Genomic DNA, 17908 nt, shown 5'->3' with positions numbered 1-17908 from the left:
TGGCATATAAATTCACAAAAACATTTGAAAAACTCGGTAAATGTCCACTCATTCAAGGTATGAATTAGTATTATGAACCTAAAGGAGAACTGTTTTAATCAGAGAGAGAGAGAGAAAGACAAAACGAATGTATGCACAGATGCACATGTATAAAGAGCAAGAGAGAGAGAAAATGCATGCATGCACAAATGTATACGTAAAGAGAGAGAAAAAATGTATACGTAAAGAGAGAGAGAGAGAGAAAATGAACGTATACAGTATGTAAAGAGAGAGAGAAATATGAATGTATGCACAAACGTATATGTAGAGAGAGAGAGAGAGAGAAAATTAATGCGTGCAGAAATGTATACATAAAGAGAGAGAGAGAGACAATGAATTAAGCACAAACGTATATGTAGAGAGAGAGAGAAAAAATTAATGCATGCAGAAATGTATACGTAAAGAGAGAGAGAGAGAAAATGAATTATGCATAAACGTATATGTAGAGAGAGAGAGAGAGAGAGAGAGAGAGAGAGAGAGAGAGAGAGAAAATATGAATGTATGCACAAACATATGTAGAGAGAGAGAGAAAAAAAATTAATGCATGCAGAAATGTATACGTAAAGAGAAAGAGAGAAAATGAATGTATGCACAAATGTATACTGTATGTATAGAGAGAAAAAATGTATGCACAAATGTATCCTGAATGTACAGAGAGAAAAATGAATATATGCACAAACGTATACGTAGAGAGAGACAGAAAGAATGAATATAAGCACAAATGTATATATATACTGTAGAAAGAGAGAGAGAGAGAGAGAGAGAGAGAGAGAGAGAGAGAGAGAGCAGCAAGGGCTAACGGGCAAGAGATTCAGTGAACTGTATTAAGCCCCATCTTCCATATGTACAGAGCGTGCAGACGAATATGCAAAGGGGCCAAATGTTCTGTGCTCCATTTTCCATAATACATATATTTCACACGGCGGCCAAGAGCCAACTTTAGGCTACAGGAGTGGTGGAAACTGCTGGCTATGTATCGTACATGTATGGAGAGAGAGGGAGAATGAATGTATACTCGTATGTATGTATAAATTAAAATGTATACAAGAGTGGAGGAAATTGCTAGTTATGTATCATACATGTATTGAGAGAGAGAGAGAGAGAGAGAGAATGAATTTATGTGTATGCATAAATGAAAATGTGGAGAGAGAGAGAGAGAGAGGGGGGGTGGAGAGAGAGAGAGAGAGAGAGAGGGGGTGGAGAGAGAGCGAAAGAGAATGAATGTATACTTGTATGCATGCGTAAATGAAAATATATACAAGAGTGGAGCAAACTGCTGGTATGTATCATACATGTACTGAGAACGAGAGAGAATGTATATGTATGCATAAATGAAAACGTAGAGAGAGAGAGAGAGAGAGGGGGGGAATGCATTACCAAAACAAATAATTAAATAAAAGGTTTCCTTTCCCTTCGTGCAATGGTCAGTAACGAAAATTAAAAAAAAAAGTCGCCACGCTTGTTAACGCGACTAATCAGACCTGCTGCTGTGCTGGACTTTCACGGCGACCACAGGAGACGCCCCCAAGATTTCGAGGGAGAGAGAGAGAGAGAGAGAGAGAGAGAGAGAGAGAGAGAAGAAATATGGACGATGACAGAAAGAGACAGAGAGATTGAAGAAGAGAGAGAAGAAATATAGATACTGACAGAGAGAGAGAGAGAGAGAGAGAGAGAGAGAGAGAGAGAGAGAGAGAGAGAGAGAGAGAGAGAAAGATTGCACGGAGAAACAGATTCTTGAGTTCTTAAGGGAACATAAATTTAGAGGAAGATTGCAAGCAAGTTAGAGCAAGTAAGTGAGGAAAGAGTAAATAAAGAGAGAGAGAGAGAGAGAGAGAGAGAGAGAGAGAGAGAGAGAGAGAGAGAGAGAGAGAGACAGAGACAGAGAGAGTTACAATCAAAACGGGACGTGCTATACCGACATTTAAGTGAGAAATTCGCTGAGTTTACGTGGCATCAAGAATGAGGTTTTGGTACACATTTCTTCACACTTAAATAGTAAAATTCAAGCGCATATGCGATTCCACAAGTAGATATAGATACTATCTACGTCAGCAGGCGAGATTGTCTACTACGTCAGATTTAGAACTGACTGTGAGAGTCAAATCCCCGTTATGTAATGAGTTTTATAAAAATAATAAAATTTTTAGAATATTTAAGCCACCATGCTTTATAGTGAATTCAACCGAATTGAATACAGAATTTAGCCTAAAAGCCAAGCACTGGGACCTATGAGGTCATTCAGCAAAAGGTTTGAAATGTGTAACAGGAGGAAAACCTCGCAGCTGCACTATGAATCAATCGTTAGGACAGGGTGGAAAGTATGATGGAAGAAAGAGAATATGAAAGGAGGTACAGTAAAATGAACGAAAGGGGTTGCAACTACGGGCCGAAAGCACGCTGCAAAAGAGCCTTAAGTAATGCTTATAGTGCACCGCATGTGGTGCACTGACAGCACTACCCCAGTATTTAGGGGTACTCTGCATGGGTAAGAGTAAACTAATATCGCTGTGTAAACATTTAGATTTCTGCACCTGAATAAATTTCCAAAACGAAACTGACTCTTCCAGCCAAAAAAAAAAAAAAAAAAAAAAAAAAAAAAATATATATATATATATATATATATATATATATATATATATATATATATATATATATATATATATAAATCCGACGCCAAAACGAAATATAAAAATTAACGTAGACTCAAATCAACGCTGTGATTACGAAAAATTAAAAAAGTTGCATTAAAGCAATAATTTGATATTAAACCAATGCAAGCACGTCCCCCACAAACGTTTCCAGGTTAATAAATATACATTCACATATCAACTTCTATGATTATCAGAAATTAAAAAAAAAGTTCCATCAAAGCAATGTGATTAAATTAAACCCACGCAAGCAGTTCCTCCACCACCGTGTAATACACTGATTGCGAAGGTGTGCTTTCAAGCACATAAATCTAGGTCAGCAGGAAAAATAAATAGGAGTAATAAAGAATACAACGACGCACCTAGTTCCTAAATGGCTTACATTCGCCCGGCCACTTCCTGCTCACAATTCTGTGGTTTGGTTAGTAGGAATGTGTTGGCAGAGCAACATTTTTGGTGGTTAATGTGACGTCCAGCTTCATGAATCATACAAAAAATTCAGATGTGTGACTTAGGGGGCTTCAGAGAGAGAGAGAGAGAGAGAGAGAGAGAGAGAGAGAGAGAGAGAGAGAGAGAGAGGTGCACTTTCCAGTAAGTGGCTAAAATGAATTATCTAGATTTTAGCAAAAATACAAGAATTTTCTGTTTTCTCTGATTGAAAAATCTGCCTACCTCATCGTTAATACATCCAGTGCTATTTTTAATGATAAATCACAGATGACCAATCCTTGGGGGTAAACTTAAAAATGTTATTATTAATCATAAACCATAACTGACCATTCCTCTGAACAAATTAGCAAATAATATTCAATCACAAACCATGCTTGGCCATTCCTTTGAACGGAAATATTATCAATCAAACTATATGCCTGACCACTCCTTAGACCAAACTCACAAACCATACCATGCCATATTATTACTGAACCAATAAGACTACTAGTGCAAAGATCATATATTCTCAATGTGAAACAATTCCAAGTTCACAAAGTTAACCATTCCTATAAACAAAAATACCAGCAATCACAAACCACGCATGACCACTCCTCAGGGCAAACTCACAAATACCATCAACCATAAAACCAAAGTCAACCATACCTTGGAGCACAAATGACAACAATCACAACCCCTCAAAAACCTTACACTTAACCATTCCTACGAACAAAAACACCATCGATCACGAACCACGCACGACCACTTAGAGCAAAAGCATTATCAGCCTCACCTACCTGCCTCATCGGCCGACAATTATGGCAGGTTAAAACTGGATATTATTTTGCAGGTGGTCAAGGAACTGCTTCGTGACGGCGCCGACGTCCACCAAAGATGTCGATGGACCCACATGACCGCCTTGCATTACGCCGCTTACTTCGACGTCGCCCCTGTTCTCGATCTCCTCCTCAGCGATCCCCAAGGTATTCCTCTCTTTATTTTCACGGGTCTTCTTCTTCTTCTTCTTCTTCTTCTTCTTCTTCTTCTTCTTCTCCTTCTTCTTCTTCAGGGTGAAGTGGTGTAATTTGCTTGCAGCTCGTAAGCCTGGAAAAAAAGGTGGCGGTTCTCGATCAGATGGGTTGGTGCGGTGTTTTAAAATGCCTTCCATTAAAAAATTTTAGCTTTTTGTCAGCATCTCTTGTCAGTTTTAAAATATATTTAGGTCAACGTTGGTCTTTTTATGCACATATTTTCACTGTTAACTGTAAACTAGAATTTACTGTAGTCTGAAAACTGGGGCCAACACAGATGCAAAGACGAAAGCACAAGCAAGCACGCATGCGCTTACACAAAAAAAAAAAAAAAATATATATATATATATATATATATATATATATATATATATATATATATATATATATATATATATATATATATATATATATATATACATACATATATATATATATAAAATATATATACATATATGTTAAAAATGCACATTTAACCAGTAACCTTTTCAGAATAACTGTACCAGATTACCTTTCAGAAACAAAAGAAACCCCATACTACCACTGATTCACGCTCTAGAAAAACACTCGGGATGTTTAAGCCTTTGTCATTTTATGTCCTTTGGTCTATCACATCACCTTACATATATAGTGTCATCATTAACTGTTTCTTGGAATATATTTTAATTAAATATTAATATTTAATGCCATCAGAGCATGGAAGTTTTATTAAGCTGCTTAACAACACCATTTCTTTCTATCATGTAGGGCGTGGATTAAGGGTTATATTCCACGTTAACAACGTTACTTTCTCTCTCTCTCTCTCTCTCTCTCTCTCTCTCTCTCTCTCTCTCTCTCTCTCGCTGAAGATAAGTCTGAACGTGGCAGATGAAGAATTTTTAACGAGAATTTCTTTACGCTCATGAGTTGGAAATAAACATTAGCCGTATAATCACTAACATCACTTATCACACCTGCACAATCATTAGTATCATAATTATCATTATTACGAAAATGTAAACATCACAAATTCCAATGAAACAAGCTCTAAAATCAACAGGAAATGACTCAAGCACACTTAAACGCAGCCTATTTTCTGTCAAAAATTATGTTTTCCAGGATAATTTCTTTATCGGGGTGGCAGTGAACAAGAATTAAAATTTTGGATACAAAGAGTAAAAATTGTATATTCTAAAAAAAAAAAAGTAACAAGAGTGTATATAATCTGAATATTAGTCAATTAATCATACTGAAATACAATGAAGAGGATGAAAAGTGTATTCCGTAAAAGAGATATTTGAAATCATGTCTCGTCCATATAACGACCTTTCTGAGGTATTTGAAATCATATCTCCTCCATAAAACGACCTCTCTCCTATTAGGTACATGGAGCTTTTGCGACAATGGTAAATGGGGAAGTTACTAAACATATACGCACTACTTTTTGGGGATCACCAATCATTACTGATGTTACCTTTCAGGGACTACCTTAGCCTAACCTAAGTATCCTTACCTAGCCAGATGCTTTACCACCATACCATAAAACTATCAATAGGTAACCCCTACAACCATGGAACGGGCACAGTCCATCTCCTATTATTATTATTATTATTATTATTATTATTATTATTATTATTATTATTATTATTATTATTATTATTATTATTATTATGCAGAAGATGAACCCTATCCATATGGAACAAGCCCACCACAGGGGCCACTGACTTGAAATTCAAGCTTCCAAAGAATATTAAGGTGTTCACCTGAAAGAAATTACACAAGATATTAGAAAACACAGAAAGAAGGGACCAGTTTCTAGAAAAAGATAAATTCAACTAATTGATAAATAAACAGATAAAAATATATGTTAACAAGGAGGTCTATTTTAAGGCAGTAAATCACTGCCTCTTCCCTCGAATTCTGGAGGTTCTAATTGCACACAACATCCGCCATCTCAAAACTGACTGACGTTTTCCTTCTTCTTCGACTTCTGCAGGTGTCAGCATCAACGACGCCTGCCTGGAGTACTCGGGAGGAACTCCCCTGCACATCGCGGCTGCCAATCTCTGCCTGGCAGCTACGAAGGTCCTGCTGGCACATGGAGCTCCTCTGAATCTGACAGATACTCAAGGGCGAACTCCATTCCGTAAGTGAAATCCACAGGCACAGATTCGCCTGAAAGGCGTTGCCTTGACTGTACTGTGATGAAGTCATGGACTTGGAACAATAGGAGGGTTGAATGTGCACTTTATTTTAAGTTGTCTGTTAACATACCGATTCTGGATAGCTCTGAGTTTAAGGTGTCTGTTAATATACTGACTCTGGATAGCTCTGAATTTAAGCTGTCTGCTAATTTACTACCTCTGGACAGTTCTGTTCCTTGAAAATAGTTTCTTTGTCTGATACTTTCTTAGCACTGGTTAGTTATCTCATAAAACAGTTATCTCATAACATAGTTCCTGGTGCTTTCTGTTCACTGTATCCGTATACAAGCATTTGTCTCAGACAACAGTACTGAAAAATCACAAAAATATGCCGTTTCTCTTCAAACTTTTCCTGTGCCTTCAGCTGATACAGTATACACCATACAAGACGACCATAAATGAAAATAAATTAATTAAACAATATTACTGCATTACCTGGATAAAAAAAAAAAACTAAAAGCACATCCTTCAGTACAGACTTCTAAAACTAATGTAGGCCTAATCTCTAGCTAAACCTTCTTTCATCAAACCAGAGTGCATCCCAGCCCCAGACCAATACGAGCTGGTCCCAGACGTCCAGAACGTCATCGCCCAGCTGAGGTCTCTTCTCTGCCCTTCGGCTGCGCACTGCTACAACACCTACGAGTATTCCATGGGACAATCGTCCACGCAAGGCCTCTCCGGAAGGGCAGTTCTCAAGGCCATGGGACTCAAGCTGGGTGACCGTGTTTTGGTCAGTGGCGTCAAGACAGGAACGTTAAGGTCAGTTTTGATTAGGAGGTCAGATGACCTTTCCGAAAAGGAGGGGGCTAAAACTTTTGAGCATTTAACTGTCTTCAGAGAAAATGAAGAATATATTATATAGTTAAAAGTCCAAAGCAAGGGCGTGGTTCATATGTACAAATGTTGGAATCCAAATCCTAGGAATCTCAAGTGGACAGTGTTAGAAAGAATGGCTCTTTTATGAATACGAGATAAAATGATAGATACAACATATTTGCGAAGAAATCAAAATAAATTAGAATACATTAAAATACAACAGTTCATTAATATTGAGAACACTCTATATATACAGTATATATATATATATATATATATATATATATATATATATATATATATATATATATATATATATATATATATATATATATATATTAAATATATACAGTATATATACATATACAGTATATGAGAGAGAGAGAGGTGTGCGTATTAGCACTGTAGTATATTCGCACAATTACTAAACAAATACATTCAAAAGTATTCTAATTTATTCTGCTTTCCTCTCATACTTATGTCATGAATGGAGAACGCCCTCACAAACAAACAAAGCCTCAGAGATACGCACAGATTAATTTATTCTACACATTTCTGAAAAACCAAACACAACTAACTGTGATTTTTAGTTTTCTGTAAAGGAAAACTATTGAGATGGCTTTGTCTGTCTGACCCCACTTTTTATGTCTGCCCTCAGACCTTGAAAACTACTGAGGCTAGAGGGCTGCAAACTGGTAGATTGATCATGCACCCTCCAGTCATCAAACACACCAAATTGCAGCCCTCTAGCATTAGCAGTTTTTATTTTATTAAAGGTTAAACTTAGCCATAACTGTGCTTCTGGCAACGACATAGGATAGGCCACCACCGGCCCGTGGTTAAAGTTTCACAGGTCGCGGCTCATACAGCATTATACCGAGACCACCGAAAGATAGATCTATTGTCGATGGTCTTGATTATAATACGCTGTAGCGGCTGTACGGAAAACTCGATGCATTTTTTACTTGTTTATATTTTTTTTCACAGATTTGTTGGTTCCACCGAATTCGCTACAGGACTTTGGGCGGGAGTTGAGCTGGAAACACCTTCAGGGCGCCACAATGGCACAGTCAAGGGAGTCATGTACTTCAGATGTGCCAACAATTATGGTAGGCTTCAGAAAACATTTCTAAAGACTTTTCTGTCTTGTTTTAGCTGACATTAAAAAAATTTCTAAAGACTCTTGTGTCTTGTTTTAGTTTGCATAAAAAAACTTCTAAAGATTTTTGTATGTGATTTTCAAGTTAAAATCATATTCTGGTCATCTTAATCTTTCAAAAACTAAAAGATTGAAAGTCACTACAAAAATGTTTTTAGGAGTACAAGCATCAGCATTGAATAAAACGAATTAAAAATAATTACTGACAGGAAGAGCAAATGAATTATGAAGCATTTTCTCGTAATGAAATCATAAACGTACATTAAATAAAGTTTTGAACTGTATAAATGACTTAATATTTTATGTCGATTCTGCGATCACATCAGTATTATATATATATATATATATATATATATATATATATATATATATATATATATATATATATATATATATATATATATATATATGAGACGGATCTTAAATCATCTACTAGTAGGGAATTATCAAAAATGATCGCCATCAACTTACTCCCCTTTCATTGGCAAATCTATTTCAATCGTCGAATTCTTACACCGTGACCTCCTTTCCAGGCATATTCGTCCCTGTGAACAGACTGACGAAGATCCCCAACGTGAGCGGAGGGCGACAGGGACGGTCCACCTCCGTGGCTCAACGCCAGAGGGCCAGGGACTCCTCCAGGCGATCGGTATCCCTCCCCCCGGGTCGTGTCAACCACGGGCGCGTGGACGTTTCCCGCGTGTCATCCAGGGTGGCCCAAGGTGAGGATTTAAGGACCTAACCCAAAACGAACCCGTGGTTGTCACTTTAAAGATGGGAGGTTATGGATAGCTTGGAAAAATGGATGCAAGGAGAGAAGTTCAAAGAACAGCCTTCGAGTTTTGGGGACAAATGGAACGAAATAGAAAGTTCATTTGCCATTTTATTTTTAGAATTCAATATATTATAATGTATGCTAAATATATCAAAAAATAAATATGATATCCATATGTAATCTGCTCTAAGATGGATACGAAAAGACATATATACATCTTTGTTCAAAATTATGACTAAATTTTTAAAATATTTTTTCCATATTGTGAAAAATTGGGTCGTTTAATCGACAAATACAATGTCAAATACGCCAGTATTCTTATTCAGTTGCATCTATAAAATCCAATCCCGTTAACCGTTAACATTTTAAAATAATACAGCAATTATTAATTATAATAAAATATAGAGTAAGCTTTTGTTGGAGGCGTGCACTTTAACATCCGATTGTCACACCAGAAACAACAAAGAATACCAAAAAAAGCTCTGATATTTTGCGGTGTAATTACACTACAATATTCTGGTTCATTTATTAAAATACATAACATTTTCTACAAGATAAATTATGTAATCTTAGCGTTGTATTAACAAAATTAGCATCCACTCTCCGTGGTGAGAGCGCCGGTTAAATTTAGTAAAGCCTGCCCTAAAAAGAACATTTTCTTTTACTATATAACTTAGTTGAAAACGGGCCCTATGATACCTACCATTTTAAGAATAACTATACTAAACTTGTACATGGGCGCCTTCAAGCACCAAATTCCCTTTCTCGGAGCAGTTTTAATTTTGATAGTTTGTATATAAACACAAATAAACATATATATATATATATATATATATATATATATATATATATATATATATATATATAGAGAGAGAGAGAGAGAGAGAGAGGTATAAACCTTAAGACAGAAAATTCTACCGAGGTCTGGTTCCCGCCGGTCGCCGATTGGAATGTTTACCAGTGTGTGTGTGTGTGTGTGTGTGTGTGTGTGTGTGTGTGTGTGTGTGTGTGTGTGTGTGTGTGTGTGTGTGTGTGTGTGTGTGTGTGTGTGTCCCGAAATAAAGGTAAAATTATTATTTCGACGAAATATTACCCTCTTCCTAATCATTCCAGACATCCGCAACACAAACCGAAAGATCGTGATTGGAGACAGAGTTTACGTAGACATGGGCATTGGAAACGGATCGACCAGGGCGGTGATGGGCGTGGTAAGGTACACGGGCGGAGTTCACTTTGCCTCCGGGTTCTGGATTGGAGTGGAGCTGGAAATTCCCCGTGGCACCAACGACGGCTCTGTCAACGGCTCCAGATACTTCACCTGCCGTCCCAACTGTGGCATCTTCGCTGCCCCGTCGAGGGTTATCAAGTAAGAGGAAGAGAAAGACATTTTTACTCGATTCCCGAAGCAAACTTTGGGTTTGTTTCCCGATTCTCCAGTTCTCGAACTTATGATTTTAATGATAAAATAAGCTTTTGAAAAAGTTCTTCAAATGTGTATAGGCCTATCTAACATGCCTCATTGAGCACCTTTCTAATCTTGAAATAGCAGATCTCGGTAAAGCTTCTGGATTCACTTTTAAACCTCAGCAAAAATTTCTTTATTCCTACTTAAACCTCTGTAAAGCTCTTGGATTCCTGTTTAAACCTCAGTACAGATTCTTGATTCCTTTTCAAAACTCAGTAACCCTTCTGAATTTCTTTCTGAATCTCAGTAAGGCTTCTGGTTCCTTTTCAGACTTCAGTAAAGCTGCTGGATTCCTTTCTAAACCTCAGTACAGTTTCTGGATTCCTTTCTAAACCTCAGTGCAACTTCTGGATTCCTTTCTTAACCTCAGTACAGCTTCTGGGTTCCTTTCTTAACCTCAGTACAGTTTCTGGATTCCTTGATAAACCTCAGTACAATTTCTGGATCCCTTGATAAACCTCAGTACAGCTTCTGGATTCCTTTCTTAACCTCAGTACAGCTTCTGGATTCCTTTCTTAACCTCAGTACAGCTTCTGGATTCATTTCTAAACCTCAGTGCAGCTTCTGGATTCCTTTTTTAACCTCAGTACAGCTTCTGGATTCCTTTCTAAACCTTGGTACAGCTTCTGGGTTTCTTTTTAAACCTCAGTACAGCTTCTGGATTCCTTTCTAAACCTCAGTACAGCTTCTGGATTCCTTTCTAAACCTTAGTAAAGCTTCTGGGTTCTTTTCTAAACCTCAGTAAAGCTTCTGGGTTCTTTTCTAAACCTCAGTAAAGCTTCTGGTTTCCTTTCTAAACCTCAATAAAACATCTGGATTCCTTTTAGAACGTCAGTAAAGCTTCTGCATTTCTTTTCAAACCTCAGTAAACTTCCAGATTCCTCTTTAAACCTCAGTAAAGCTTCTTGACTCTTATTAAACGTTGATTTTGTTTCCTTATACAGCACTCAACGCATTCTTCTAATATCCTCCTAATCATTCCAGGGTCAGCAGCGACTACGACTGCGACGAAGGTCTGCCTCCAAGCGAGCCTAGCTCACTCAGCTACAGCCGTTTCTCCCTGGGGTCAGGCCATGGGTCTAACAACAACATCCTATCCACCGGACCCATGAGTCTAGGAGGATATACGAGCACGATGTCCTACAACACCCACGGACCTTCGAGTCTGGGTTTCCACTCAGCCATGAATGGCGCCAACAACCACGCCATGTGTTCCAGCATGACAGATTCCTGCTCTAAATGCGTGTCTTCACAGCACCTTTGGATGGGTTCAGCGAAGGTGCACTGAAGAGGGCTAACTCGCTGAAAACAGCCATATACCCACCAAACACGGCTATGACCAGCCTTAACAGGTCTTTCTCGGCACGGTAAGTCTAGGATAAGTCTGGGGCAAAATGGGTGATTCCATTTAAGTCTTGACTGATAAATCATAAAAACTTTCCTTCCTCTTTGGTCTTGTGTAAAGGATTTTAAAACGATGTGATGTCTTAAACAGCTCAAACACACCTTTGAAATCAAGCTGTACTGCTAAAAAGGCCTCATGAGACACCATGTATTATGAATAGCAGTTTTTTTTTTAATAAAAATGTTACATTATATTTTGAGACTTTATACATACAGTATGTTGATAATCTTTTATGCTGCCATTTATTTGTGTTGTTTTTTTCGTGCAGCTTACTTCCCCAGACACAGCAAAAAGGTACAATAAAAAAAAAGAATTAATTCCCCTTTGGTCTTGTGCCCCTGTCGAAATAGATGCTTGACTCAGTACTTACAGTATTTTCAGTAGCTAGTTCTTGTAATGATATATATATATATATATATATATATATATATATATATATATATATATATATATATATATATATATATATATATATATATATATATTATATACTGTACAGTATATACATGTATTTATACATATAATATAAATATTTCCCTACAGCTTATATTGTATACTTTGCATCTAAACTGCCTCGCCAAAAATAGTGACTTATGACTGAACACTAGTGGAAAACTTGATTCCTGCTATATTTTCTGTGATTCCTGTATCTGCTAATCACATAACATACAAGCAGACCCCTTCAGCTGCCCAACAATACAACTGCTATCCTCTTTACTTCCTGGAATGTAAGCCTCTGCGCCTTTCTGTAGCTTTTGTCAAGTTTTAACATGGAGGAAGACAAGTGTTGAAGAATTGGGAAAAGTTAATATAAATTTGTATTGAATACCGTAATGTTCATACGCTTCAATCTTGGGTATCACTAAATTTTTAGTCTGATCTTTGGTGCACAACTGCAGATTTAGAAACTGATTCCCTTAGACCTACCAACGAGGAAGTTTTCGAATGACACTGGAGTGTGTGTGTGTGTGTGTGTGTGTGTGTGTGTGTGTGTCAGGGTGGCTGGGATACTAAAGGCAAACTCTAGACTAGACACAAATGACTAGTTCCCCATTCAAGAATCCTTCATGGTCTGCAGATGAAGTTTCATTATTGCAACCAACAGTTTTCCTAGAAAATTCTTCATCATAAATAAATATGTAATGTACCAAAGCAACCCACTTTAGAATGGCAATTTGTAATACTTTTATGATGAATTATGGAATACAGCCACTAGGCAGGAGGACAGGAACTAATTACCAGAGGCTTCTTGGTACTATAATTGTTCCCTGTAAGCCAGTAGGATGCAATGTATGTGTTGAGTGCAACATATCGGTAAATATTTTCAGGGAGTTACTTGGTGCTAAGGAAAAGAATCGTGCAATATACTTAAGGAACGTGGTTCATGCTGCTGTTTTGAATTAAGGAGCTAGACTTTAGAATGAAGGATACTAAATAAGGTTTTAAAATTGAGAAATTATTAGCAGATATGAAGATTTCTTATACTGGTTTCTTACATTTAACATATCTTTCAACCCTGTATCAGATACAACCCAAGCTGTCGCTCAAATATAATGAAGTTCCATGCTCCAATGATGGCCTCAGCCTTATATCTTGGCCTAGTGATTTTATCTCAGAAAAATTTCTATGGAGAGCCTTACATTAATATTTGCCAATATTCAAATACAAAATAAAAGAATATTAGAAGTGAATGAAAGGTTGTTTAGCAGAGATATCCTCATTTTAATAGAGCTACTCATGGTACTTTGAGCTGTGAACTGTTAAGAGGAAACAGTATTTTATATTCTTCTTTAGTCCTTATTAGTCCCACTGTATAGCAGGGTCGGCCGCTCGAGTCAACTTTCTCCATCTGTTTCCAACCCTTGCATCTTCTTCCCCCCGTCCCACCTCACCCATATCCCTCCTCACCACATCCATCCATCTATCTGATCCGCTGACTCCCTACACTCCTCCTCCCAATCACTGGCATGTTCTTAGCTCTCTTGATTGGCTCCACCTCATCTCTTCTTATTACATGGCCATAGTAAGAGGATACAGTATTTACATAAACGAAATTCACCTTCGTGCTAAGGGAATCCGTTAGCGATTAACTTGAATTTCATACAAATCTGGACTACAATATTTCGCGCAACTGTAACGCTAGTCTTTACTGCATTTTCCCGAAGACCCTTCGTGTCATAGTAGGAGTATGGACCGTACATTTTCTCAATAGCATCGTATAGCTTTCCTACCTAATCCTACATGGTTAAGGCTTGTTCAGGACCACTGCTAATCCATGCATCACCATCCTGCATTAGAAAAAATGGCAAGGCAATGCCATACCTTCCCTTTAATCATTATTTAACAAACAGCCCACATGAAGGCATGGCCTGCTCCTTGAAATATTTCCAGCAACTTTGAATACTATACCTAATTGAAAACAGTCATTACTAAAAGTTCAGTATTCCATAGAAACGTGATTAACTGTTGAGATGTCATTCAAAGGACCTTTCAAAATTCCCAATTTCACAGATACGTGTCGTCAAGGCAGCGTCAGGAGGAAATAGAGCGAGCAGCAGAAGAGAGGAAGAAGGAACAGACCTGGTGTGATCCACCTGTCCTGCCCACGCCGAAGGCGCAGAAGAAGAAGCAGGAAAACGAGCACTGGCTTGAACCAGGTCACAATGTCTTCTACAAAAATGAAGTGGGTGAGTTTGACCTCTTTCAGGATACCGTTTTGTCTGTTATTCCAGGAAGGTTGTCTGTTGTCTGTGTACATGAGGGATGGTCAACGTGCCTACCAGACGTGGACGAAGTTATTTTTAAAGACAGAGATAATGGAAAGAGCAATCTAAACCTTAGCAAACCTCGTCCTTAAACAAATTCTCTGTGTGTGTGTGTGTGTGTGTGTGTGTGTGTGTGCAGAGGGAAACCCAGTGCTAAATCTATCCTCCTTTCCACAGGCGTCATCAAATACATCGGCCACGTCGACTTCGAGCCTGGCGTCTGGTTGGGCATCGAGCTGAGGAATACCAAGGGGCGTCATGACGGAGTGGTGAAGGGCAAGCGCTACTTCACCTGCAGGCCTCGCCATGGCATTATGGTCAAGCCCAACAAGGTCTATGTCAGAGGCATCAACGGGGCAAAACTCGTGAGACCTGACAATGAACTCGAGGAATAACTTAGGCCTAACTTTGATTGAAGGGGCGGTCAACTGGCATGGAGTTATAACTCAAATGCTGTAGGCCTAGCTTCAGAGGGGGTCAATTTGCACAGAGTTATGACTCGAATGCTGTAGGCCTAGCTTCAAAGGGGGTCAATTGGCATTGAGTTATAACTCGAAAGCAGTGGGCCTAGCTTCGAAAGGGGGTCAATTTGCATACAGTTATAACTCGAATGCTGTAGGCCTAGCTTCGAAGTGGGGTCAATTTGCATAGAGCTATGACTCTAATGCAGTGGGCCTAGCTTTGAAGGGGGTCAGTTTGCAGAGTTATAACTCAAAAGCAGTGGGCCTAACTTGGAAGTGGGGTCAACTTACACAGAGTTATGACTCTCATGCAGTGGGCCTAGCTTCAAAGGGGGTCAATTTGCATGGAGTTATAACTCCAATACTCTGGGCCTAACTTGCAAGTGAGGTCAATTTGCATGGAGTTATAACTCGAATGCAGTAATATGAAGGGGACAACTTAAGATAGTTACTGTAATTTGATGAGAGAGAATTCTGAAGGTTTCAAATGACAGTGAGCTCGAGCAGGCCTACATAAGTAACCCCAGTTTCTACAGGCCGAGTAAACACGTATAAATAATTGCGGACCACATTGATAAAAACGTACAATAAACCATATTCTTTCGATTGTCTCAAACTAACAGGTAAACTAGATGCCTAGCTAAGCTACTGGTTTTCTTTTGGAGCATAGCACGAGCATACTATAGATTCCCTCTTTAGCAAGTTTTAGCAAATGATGTATAAGCATGCCATTTTCGGTTGTTTATCAAATCCTGACAAGGCAGGGGAGTCCTTTCCCATTACTACAGGAACCCTGTAATTCAAAAAGCCACATATCAAGTTTTTAGACTCATTCACACACACAGTTTGATTTTTTGAGTGATATAGTCCGCACGTTTTGCTTTAAATAAAATTTTTGTTTGAATGACGCTGTTACCAGTAATAGATCGTTTTTCAAAAGACCCAAAAATTGCTGTTGAAAGACCCAAGTGGATACTAAAAACGAAATCATATAGAAACCGCCATTATGATGAAGTACTACTTATCAAGTCTCACCCCCAGAAATAAAATATAGTACTTCATATTCTTCCTGTACCAAATATACCTGGTTCCACTGACTGTTCAGGAAAATGTCTTATATCTTAACGATGAGCTCAGAGTTAACGAAAACTTTCTCATCGGTAAACCCAAAGCCAAGAGAAAGAGGTCTGATCATTTTCCACCAAAATCCCCCACGTAGGCGGAGCTTTGTCTACCTGCTTATTGCGTCGGCAGGTGAATTGACGTAATAAGCAGGTACCTCTAAGATACGTCATCGCCTACGTAGTTACCCCAGGTGGGCGGCAGCTCCACCCTTGGGTAGACCTTGTCTCTCTTGGCCTTGGGTAAGCCAAGACACTGTAAGAAGGCCTTTCCAAAGCTTTAATTAATAGTACTAATGTAATCATCTTCTTTCGCTTCCGAGTCCTGGTCACAGTTTAGTATTTTTTGGTCGCTTGTCTTTGTTCCCTTCCGTTCGTTGAAGTTGTTTTTTTTAAGGTTTTTACGAAAACAAATGACAGAGTTATATTATTCGATACATATAAATATCTATGTATATTGTATATAGTATTTGAGTTTGTGGTTGATTTTTTTATATATATATATTTTGATGATTTGTTTAATGATGCTTCGGCACACTTGCCTCTCTGCCCAGACAGAGATATTAGTGCTATGTGTGGCTTTGTAAATACAAGTACGCAGTCTAATACTACAATAAAGCAGTATTAGTATCGTTTAGACTTGTTTTATTTAGTCTTTCTGCCCTCTGGGGTTTTTGAAGATTTTTATTCTTGAATTGCAGAAAATACTAGCTGACCAACCATGCACTGCCTAGGATAACTCTGAATAACAAACAATAAACTCTCTCTCTCACTTTTTCCCTCTCTCTCCTCCCTAACATGCCCCTCTCTCTCTCTCTCTCTCTCTCTCTCTCTCTCTTTCTTCTCCCACTCTACTCTCTCACTTCCTCTCGCTCTCACTCTCTCTCATTCTGTCCCCCCCTCCCAACCCCCACCCCCTTAGGTGCCATTTGATGTCTCATCCCCACAGTATTCTTTTCCAGACAGTAGGTAATATGTATACCGAAACTAGGTATGATAAATTCGTCAAATTACTAAGTCTACGGGCAGAACCAGCCCCGTTTCAGGGAAGCCCTTCCTACCCGACTTTGGTGCCCTTTGGGTCTAGTGATGTCTTCCCTCCCCGGCCCCCAGTGCTGATTTCGAGATAGTAAGTCATAGTTTTAGTGATGTCTTACCCAGCCAGTGCTGATTTCTAGATAGTAAGTCACATGTATATCAAGTTTGGTTGAAATTATTCAGTGCGTTTCAGAGTTATGCTGGAACATACACACACACACACATACATACATACATACATACATACATACATCCATTTTTATATATATATATATATATATATATATATATATATATATATATATATATATATATATATATATATATATATACTGTATACATATTACTGCATGAATTTCAGTGAATATAACATCATGATAAATTATGAAGAATCCACTGAAATTGTATAAAAACAGGGTTTAATGATATAAATTAAATAAATGTTCAAGTATTCAACGACGCACTTGAATATACATAACAAACGATGAAAAATCCCCCTGAAAGTGTATAAAAACGGGGATAAATGAAAAAAATTTTTAAAGAGCAAAATTTACATGCCTTTCCTAAATA

At 38.1% G+C, this 17908-nt stretch overlaps 1 protein-coding gene across 1 annotated transcript in view; it reads left to right on the top strand.

The window, feature by feature from the left end:
* Positions 1-16937, top strand: part of LOC136835627 (CAP-Gly domain-containing linker protein 4-like) — a 135516-nt gene extending 118579 nt beyond the window's left edge. Inside the window, 10 exon segments of the mRNA XM_067099399.1 lie at positions 3967-4099; positions 6123-6272; positions 6864-7092; positions 8137-8258; positions 8842-9030; positions 10197-10449; positions 11533-11804; positions 11807-11915; positions 14465-14640; positions 14896-16937. Coding sequence (XP_066955500.1) covers positions 3967-4099; positions 6123-6272; positions 6864-7092; positions 8137-8258; positions 8842-9030; positions 10197-10449; positions 11533-11804; positions 11807-11915; positions 14465-14640; positions 14896-15113 — 1851 coding nt within the window. The 3' untranslated portion in view covers positions 15114-16937.
* Positions 16938-17908: the final 971 nt, after the last annotated feature.

Source organism: Macrobrachium rosenbergii, chromosome 55, assembly GCF_040412425.1.
Source record: "Macrobrachium rosenbergii isolate ZJJX-2024 chromosome 55, ASM4041242v1, whole genome shotgun sequence".
Lineage (NCBI taxonomy): Eukaryota > Metazoa > Arthropoda > Malacostraca > Decapoda > Palaemonidae > Macrobrachium > Macrobrachium rosenbergii.
The sequence above is the reverse complement of the archived record's forward strand: the minus strand, read 5'-3'. Positions and strand labels throughout refer to the sequence as shown.